The sequence below is a fragment of the Cibotium barometz genome, chromosome 49 (assembly GCF_041138505.1).
Source record: "Cibotium barometz isolate CiBa-2024 chromosome 49, ASM4113850v1, whole genome shotgun sequence".
Lineage (NCBI taxonomy): Eukaryota > Viridiplantae > Streptophyta > Polypodiopsida > Cyatheales > Cibotiaceae > Cibotium > Cibotium barometz.
The window spans coordinates 38463114-38472332 of NC_141094.1; the positions used below are offsets into that span (position 1 = coordinate 38463114).

Sequence of the window (9219 nt, forward strand, 5' to 3'; positions counted from 1 at the left end):
CATACTATCTCTGACAGCCAAATACCATCATGTGTGCGAATGACCTCAATTCCCAAAAAGTAGCGTAATGATCTCCCAAATCCTTCATCTCAAACCTCCTGTTTTTGAGAAGACTTTTCACATTCTCAATCTCATCCAAGTTGTCACCACCAACCAACAATAAGATCATCTACATAAATGGTGATGATAACAATACCCTTACCACTCTTGCGCACATACAAAGAGTGATCTGTATCTACAATATGAAAAGCAATCGTGACAAGATATTCAGCAATCTTGTCATGCCATGCTCGTGGAGCTTGCTTCAACCCATACAAGTCCTTAGGAAGCTTAGATACATACTCTGGGTGACTTGTATCCTCAAAACCTACTGGTTGATCCATATACACCTCTTCTTGCAAGTCACCATGCAAGAACACATTTTTTACATCCATCTAATGTAAAAACCAACCTTTAGTTGCAACCACCTCAATCATAGCTCTCACAGTTGCCATATTTGTAACCGGGGAAAATGTCTCCTCATAATCAATCCCATGTGTCTACGTATATCCTTTGGCTACCAATCTAACCTTGTACTTGCTTATGCTACCATCACTATTATGTTTCACCTTATACACCCACTTACAACCAAAAGCTTTCTTGTCTTTAGGAAATGGCACCAAATCCCAAGTCTCATTTCCATACAATGCATCCATCTCCTCATCCATAGCTTTCTCCCAACACACATTTCCAATAGCCTCATCAAAACACGTGGGTTCTACAACTTGCACAACTTTTGCCATATAAGCATAGTGATGTGCCACATAACCATCATAAGTCAACCTCTGCACAGGGTTTTTGACTCTTTGAGATCTTCGTAACTTTGCATTCATGGCTTCCATAACCTTCTTCACACCAGGTGTCGTCATTACTGGAATCCCAAGCTCCTATCAAGGCTCATCTTCGAGCCACTAGACTCTCCATCAACAAGAGAATGCTCTACATAAATATCACGCATACCAAGGGGCTCAACCACTTTCTCTTTGCCTTTATGTGATGTACCAACTACATTTCCAGGACTGGTATTATGACGTAGCCTGCCACTCCATGGTCTATCAACAGAACCATTGGATGAGGACTCTCCTCGTCCACTCAATGACTGTGATTGCCGACTTGCATTCTGTGCAACCACATTTCCACTTGCCATCAGTTCCAATAGCATCTTTTTCAATAGCATACCAGCTACTCATCTCATCAAACACAATATCCATGCTTACCCATGTAACAGGATTATAGCATCTATATCCCTTTTGCTCAAGGGAATACCCAATAAACACACATTTTTCTACCTTTGGATCCATCTTAGTATGCAACTCATTTGGCACATGCACATATGCAATACATCCAAAAACTTTCAAGTGAGACAAATCATGTTTCTTGCTAGTAAACTTCTTCTTTGGCGTTACATCATGTATGGTTGTAGTAGGAGTCCTGTTAATGATATGAACTGATGTAGACACAGCCTCAACCCAATAGCTATGCGACATATTCTTCTCTTCTATCAATGTTTGTGTTATCTCTACAATGTGCCTGTTTTTTCGCTTAGCAGTCTCTGAATGCCATTCTTTCACAAGAATTCAAAGAACTCATTGGAGAAGTATTCTCCCCCTCCATTTGACCTTAGGCACTTCACATGCTTTCCTGTCTGTTTTTCAGCCATCACTCTGAAATTCTAAAAATGAGTGAACACTTCACTCTTCTCCTTCATAAAATACACCCACACTTTCCTTGTGTGGTCATCAATGAATGTTACATAGTACTACCTGCAGCCACCCATAGACATAGTCTTCGCAAGACCCCATACATATGAATGCACAACGTCTAGTACATTCATGCTCACATTTCTGTCATGTGGAAATACATGCTTTGTTTGCTTTCCAAATTGACATTCTTCACATACTTTCTGCATATCTGCAACTTTAAACTTAGGCAACCCTGTCACAATTTCTTTAGTCTGCATAGAATTCATTCTTTGCACCAATTCTCTTGTGCCAAATGTCTATATCTACAACAACTCCTGAACCATTTGCAAACATTGCAGCACTGACTTTAGGCATATTTACATTCAATGTAAACATTCTACCCACTCTGTTGCCTTTTGCAATCAACCTGCACTTATCTTTAAAGTCTTCTACATAACAGCCATCATGGTTAAATTGGACCTGCAAACCCTGCTCAATCATCTGGCCAACATAAACCAGATTCTTTGTAATGTTCCGAACATGAAGTACATTTGCAAGGTACTTCACCTTACTATCCTGCATAGAGAATGGCACATCTCCAACATGGGCAATCGGATGAGCAGTGCCATCCCCTGTTCCAACAAAACCTGGTCTTTCAAGACTCTTCATTTCCTTGAACCACTCACCACCATGACTTGTCATGTGGTTCGAAGCACCTAAATCAACATACCATACACCATCCTTACATGCTACTACATCATTTCCAGACACAGCATTAACCACATGTTGCATAACAAACAACCTCTCATTATCCTCATTATTTCTGCTAGAGGACGCATAGTTATTTTGCTGCACTTTTCCATTTCGCATGTCACTCTGTTTCTTATAGCAATTGTGCTTGCACATGTCCAAGCTTACCACAGTAAAAACAGCCTCGTGTATCATTATGCTGCCTTTACCAATTACCACGACCTCTTTGACTCCCCCTGTCTCTAAACTGGCCTCTTCCACCTGTGTGTTATTGTTGCGAATCTTGGGACTATTGGTGCTGTTGGCCATAATTCTAATTACCTGTACGGCCACCACCTTGGCCACGTCCACGACCTCCTCTACCTAAACTTGTGTAGAAGGCCTGCTGCTCTGAACTATTTTTGTTTTGTGAAGTCCGTCGATCTTCACCCAAATTCGTCTCTTCAATTATCAGCATTGACACCAAATCTGTGGGAATGTTCTCCCGAGTCTCAATAGACATCTTGAACGCTTTGTATTGTGGCTCGAAACCACATAGACACACTTCCACCTTATCATCATTGTCATTAGAAACACCAATAGATGCAAGGGATTCCACAATGCCCTTGATCTTCAAGGCATAATCATTCAGAGACATATTTTTCTTCTCCACAATATGAAGCTCATTCTTCAACTGAATCTTTTGTGCCTTGGTGTTAGTTTCATACAGCTTCACCAAGGTGTCCCATGCCTCCTTAGGTGACTTGGCATCCTGTATATGCCTAATCATAGTGTCATGTATACTAATAGGAAGCCAGTACATGACTTTCCTTGCTCCTTGATTCCAATCTTTGAATTCTTTTACATCTGCAGCAGTTGGATTAATCTCCGGTATCTCTAGTGTCTCCTCATGTTCACCTTCAATGTAGTCCCAATAACCTTTTCCCATCAGGAAATTTGTCAATCTAAGCCTCTAAGCATGGAAGGCGTTCTTATCAAGCTTTTTTACAACAATTTGGTTTATTCTATCATTCGTCATCTTTTTAACAACACAAATTTACCAAAAATAACACTCTTGTTTGACTTGCACAAACTGCTGTATTCTCTACAGCGGTACTATACTGCACCCAAACTGTCACAACTGTTGTATTCTCTACAGCGGTACTATACTGCACCCAAACTGTCACAACAACTAGTGACCTCAATTTGCAATTTGTATACATACACCCAATGATAACTTTGAGACCTTTTTGCAGTACACGCAGTGTTTACACAACCAATTGCCCTTCTTGCAGTTCCAAAAGCAGAGTTCTGCAGAGAATCGAGGACTTACCCGCCGCAGTGCCCGTGAATGCCTACGAACTGAAAAAAAAAGGTCCAGACGTGCCCAAAACGCGTTTTCGGCCTGAAAAAATTCATCCAACGGCAAAATAGTTGCCGTTGTAGCTCTGCTCTTTGCGAAGAAAGCTCCTTAATCGGAGTTCGTTTGTCGGTGCCTCTCGAAGAGCTCCCGACAAGGGTGTAGTAGCCAACACAAAGGGGAAAGAGTAGATGAAGCTCTTACCCTCGTACCGCTTCATGTGCTTCTCTTGCTTGTCCCTCAGCCCTTAGCATGAACCAGGCTCTGATACCAAGAAAAGATGCAAGGGAGGAGAGAGCTTGAGCTCTTGCAAGCACACACACACACTCACACAAACCCTAGAGGAGAACACACAAGTTGAGAGGTTGAAAATTCTTCTTTTTCTTCACATAACAAAAGAGGACTACAAAGAAGATAAAGTGACTAACACACATAATAGAGTATATACAAGTGGTCCATAATGTGAACATGCTAATGGAGTGGGTAGGTGTGGACTAGTCGATGTAGTCCAGTTGTAGAATCACTGACGAAGATATGTCGGTGCCAGCTACCAAACCCTCCAGTGATGTAAATGTCAAACGGTCATATAGGCGCCTCGTGAGTGTCAGCTCATGTTGAGCTTGACATCTTAACATTTTAGAGGTCTCGTAGACCATTTTTGGTTTCCAACATCTCTCTCTCTCTCTCTCTCTCTCTCTCTCTCTCTCTCTCTCCTCCTCCTCCTCCTCTCCTCAAAAGGTTTGATTTAGCCTTTGTATGGAGATTCGTCAAACCAATGGGTGACCTTGCAAGCTTGAAGTTAACACTAATGCAACAACATACCTAATGAAAACAAATCTCTTCATTCAACGAGGCTTAACCCTTTAAATGATTCTAAATATTAAAGGTCAAAAGTCTTGAGTCTAATTTTTTCTTGATTGCTATTTTTTGACTTTACTGTTGTATCCCCATATCCAAATAAACTTGTCCCAATGATAAATTAAAATCTTGTTGGCCCATTCAAAATGAAACTATGTTAATTTTGACCTATTTATACTTTTGCGTGAAACTTGGCCTCATACGCTTACATCATCATCTCAACAAGGAAATGCTTTCTCTACCAACACCACAAAGGTATTTATGCACCTAAGGGACTGGACAAAGAAGAACGATCTAGTTTCATTCTAGGCTATGAATTTTAGAATTGTATAGGAACCCTTTCCATCCGTAGTGATGCGGTGTCTCTACAGGCAGACATAGAACAAACCTCTATACTCTATGCATGTATGAGTAATCTTGGTCGTCGCGCGATGAGTTGGTGGCTAGCTTCCCTCTAATCACCAAGGGTCCCCTTTACTTCACACTTGTAAGTTGTGAAGGGTGGGCCTATAAGTGCACGAGGGAAAGAGGAAGGCATTCTCTCCAACCACACCAGGGTCCCCTTCGCTTCACACGTGCAAGTCGTGAAGGGTTGGCCTATAAGTGCACGAGGGAAAGAGGAAGGCACGTTGCGTATGTAAAGCAAGGTGGGCTCAATGATGGTGGAAGTACACCAAAACCCATGATACGGCATTAAGGGGCTGTGGGGTCCGTGGGAACAGGCTCTAAATGGGAAGGCTTTGGTTTACATTTTTCAAGGCACGTGTTGGGTTAGTGTTGGGGGAGCCACACAGCAAATTTCCTGCAAAATGCGACAGCAATGCTGCCATATGGCGGGTCGTCCTTCGACTGCAATTTTCCCACCTGCCACCTCCCTTCAAATTCTCCTCTCCCCCACAACAAACCCTAGTCGCCTCTGCTAGGGTTTCGGAAACTGCAGAAAACACGCGATTGTGCCCATCAGAGAGCCCTGTTCTTCTACACACACACACACACACACACACACACACTAATACGCACACGCGCGCTCACACACGCCTCTCTAAACAGTGATGGCTTCTGAACAATCCCAGACTACTGCTGGTGGCTTGCTTGCCAAGCAGATGGTGGCCGGCGGTCTCGCAGGCATGCTCGCCGATGGAGTCATGTACCCCATGATGACTGTCAAGTCCCGCCTTCAGGTTTGCTTCCCTCTTTCCTCCCCTCATGCATGATCAAATCAAATCTAGATCAAAACCCTAACCCTAGCAGAGATTTCCCAGCCCTATTACAGAACCCCTAACCATAGATTTGAAGTGCAGTGCCTGCATTTGCACTGAAATCTGCTGAATGTCTAAATTCATTATGAGACGGAAACCATATTCAATACGTGGTGAGACAGTGAAACCCTAGTTCTATTACAAGTTGACTCCGCCCTAGTGTGACAGTGAAATGCTAACCCTAGCTCTGTACAAGGTGAGTAGCTTTAATGTTCAGACACTCCAAGGTCTTCTGTATTCTAAAAACCCAAACCTCAGGTCAAACTGTAGTTCATATATCTACAGAAACCCTAATCCCAGACCTGTAGATGCAATGTATGACTTGTAGTGCTTTCTATATTGCATTTACAACACCAAAAGTAAGGGGCCAAGCCCTGGGTTCGGCCAGGTTTACAAAGGGCGGACAGTCCTCTTGCTAAAGGGGTGTGCATTCTATGTGGCCAAGTCGGTTTCTCAGAGTAAAAAGAGGAGAGGTATCTGGCGAGGGAAAATTTGTCCTGCACCTGTATGTGTCCCTCACAGTGCTCGAAAAATATGGCATTCTAGTGTATTTGTACTGGCCAGAATTAAGAAAAACTGGCTGAGATTTTAAGTAGCCCTTATTTTAAGGAATATTTTTCATATAAAACCGGCATATAGTAGAGATTTCTGAAAAAAAACCGGATAGATTTAAGAGTTGTCCTTATTTTGATTGGTTGGAAAATATTTATATTTTTCTGTCCAGAGGATATTTGTCTGTCATAGTTTTTTCGTTCAATTGGCACTCACAACCGCTGTCATAGTTCCTTGAGTTGATTTACCTTGCCAATTAAGCTACGGTGCTTGGGTGGAATAGACATTTGTGGCAGCTTTATTAGAGCTTATATGTAAGTGTGTCCACCCTTTGGTGAATGTAGAGGAAGTCGGTGTCCGTCCATCTGTTGTGACCCGACCCTTAGAGTTTCAGGATATATGATGCTGAGATTCTGTTGTACAGGTTTTGTATGGAAACCCTCTTGCTAGGTTTGTAGTGTATGGTAATGTACATAGCCCTAACCCTAGTACAGGTCTGTTTGGGAAAACTCTTTCTAGAATTTAAGTTTTACCTGGATTCAGTGAGTGGGGCTCGAACCCATGAACTCCTCAAGGGACTTTGATCCTTAACTACTCGACCACAATGCGGTTGACGCATTTAACAAATCTCTCAGCAAAAACAAAAAGTTCAGTGCATAGCCTCATTTGTGAAGGTCAGTTATCCCTTTTCCTGAAATCCGTGGTCCTGAGTCCATATTTGTTTGTATCTGCAAGAAGAAACCTTTCATGATATTCATTTGCATGGGCTTGATGAGAGCCCTAGATCTGTAGCAAGGGGCTTACATCATCACGAACATGACACAACAATAATGTCCTAACTGCCCCTAAACCTAGTACAGTGAAATCCTAGGGTTTACCTTGGGACTCAACAATGTCTGTACAATGAGAAAATGTGATAAAAGCTAGCATTTTGAGGCCTTCATCTTTGTTGTGCAGGTCCAAGGTGCTGCTGTAGGAGCCAACTCTGGAGGAGGGACCAGTGCCCTCTACATGTATAGAGGACCTGTTCATGCTATTTACACCATCTCTGCCCATGAAGGGTGGCGGACCCTTTACAAAGGCTATGCAACTGTGTCGCAAATTGCCCCTGCTCAAGCCTTATATATGGCATCCTATCAAACCTCCAAAAGATTACTCCCAGGTGAGGAGTCTGTTGATTGCGTTAAACCATGTGGCATTCTATATGAGTAAGGTGAGCTTTGTTAATATTGACTACTTTGCATGGGACAGGTGGGGAGAACAACCCTATTGTACACTTCTGTGGAGGTGTTATAGCCACACTGGTGCAGTCATCTGTAACTGTACCTGTAGAAGTGATCAGACAGAGACAGATGGTCCAAACGAGTGGAGCAGATAGTTACAAGGTATCTTGTTCTTGTACATCTTAAGGGGCTTTTAGGTATCTTGTTCTTGAACAGGAGATCTCACCCGCCCGTCCCTTGTGGCAGGGATTTCCCTGTCCACTGTCTGATGGGCAGATGGGATGTCTGTAAAGACCCTAAGTTTTCTTACTTGGATGACTGTGGCATGGACATTGGCATACATGGTTGCACAAGTCCCATACGATATATGTGCTTTAACATTCTCACATGCACTAACCATCTCCTGTGGAACATGCAGGGATCTCTTCATGCTGCGACGAGGATCTATCAAGTGGAGGGACTGAGGGCTCTATACAGGGGGTTTGGGCTGGCCCAGATGGTGTGGGGGCCATACAATGCAATATATCTCCCACTGTGGGAGGCAACCAAGAGAGCGGCCACACACTATTCTGGAGTCGAAGCAGTACACAAGCTTGATGTTCATTGGGAGCTCTTAAGCTCATTTTTTAGTGCTTCATGTGCTGCTGCAATTACCAACCCCATGGTATTCTATCTAAATTTAATTTCACAAATACCCTTTTACTTCTGTGATTAAATGTTGTGAAATTGCAGGATGTTATCAAAACAAGGTTGCAAGTGCAAGGGAAGAGCAATGCATCCAACAGCACACAATACACTGGGACCATTGATGCGGCAAGATCGATTCTGCGAAAGGAAGGGCTCAAAGGTTTTACCTGTGGGATTTCATCAAGGGTGTTTTGGATTGCCCCCTCCAGCATGATCATGTTCACATGCTTTGATCAGTTGATGAAAAGGCTTTAAGAGGCTGCGATTGCATCTTTGTCAATGTACAAAAAAAGAGTCTTTTCTTTTTTTGTGAATCTGTGATAGTGTTAGGAGGCATGCCTTTCAAAAAGGCTACCATTTGGTTCCCATTAAGGAAAGTCGATGACAAGGTTGAGACTTCTAGATGTCTCCAGTGTATATAATTTTTGCTGGGGTTGGCAATTTTGATGTAGTGCAGGCATTGGGATTAGTACACAGATTTCAATGTAGACCACATGGTCATTCAACTTAAATGATATTTTGAATTGGTGGGATTTTCTTTCAATGAATGATGTAAACAATATGAATTCTCAAGATCAAAGAAAGAGGATGTTTAAGAGCAAAACACTGGGCACAGAAGCTGAGCAGACTTACTAAACTCCACGTTTTTCGAAGTGCAGTTTTCTTCTTTTTTATTGATATGCGAGAGTGGGTACTGAAATTAGATGCCTTGGGTAAATTCGAATCCAGGTCCTCGCTTTGAGAGGCTTGAATAGTTTTGAGAAAGATAAATTCGCTCTTCAATTTGGCTCTTGGGATCACGGAAACTAGCAGTTAAACCACTAGACCAA

The 9219-nt window shown here is 42.6% G+C and overlaps 1 protein-coding gene across 1 annotated transcript; it reads left to right on the forward strand.

Annotated features, from left to right (window-relative positions):
* Window positions 1–5579: 5579 nt before the first annotated feature.
* LOC147610553 (uncharacterized) lies at window positions 5580–8922 on the forward strand. The gene is made up of 5 exons (XM_086786456.1): window positions 5580–5849; window positions 7437–7641; window positions 7731–7864; window positions 8121–8366; window positions 8435–8922. The coding sequence occupies exons 1-5, from the start codon at window positions 5721–5723 to the stop codon at window positions 8642–8644; spliced, it is 924 nt and encodes a 307-aa protein (XP_086642582.1). The 5' UTR covers window positions 5580–5720; the 3' UTR covers window positions 8645–8922.
* The last annotated feature ends 297 nt before the right edge of the window (window positions 8923–9219 follow it).

Excerpts from the sequence above, each read along its gene's own strand:
- LOC147610553 (XM_086786456.1), top strand. The coding sequence starts at position 5,721 with ATGGCTTCTGAACAATCCCAGACTACTGCTGGTGGCTTGCTTGCCAAG. Across the intron at positions 7,642-7,730 it reads CTCCAAAAGATTACTCCCAG|GTGGGGAGAACAACCCTATT; the intron begins GTGAGGAGTCTG and ends TGCATGGGACAG. Across the intron at positions 7,865-8,120 it reads GTGGAGCAGATAGTTACAAG|GGATCTCTTCATGCTGCGAC; the intron begins GTATCTTGTTCT and ends TGGAACATGCAG.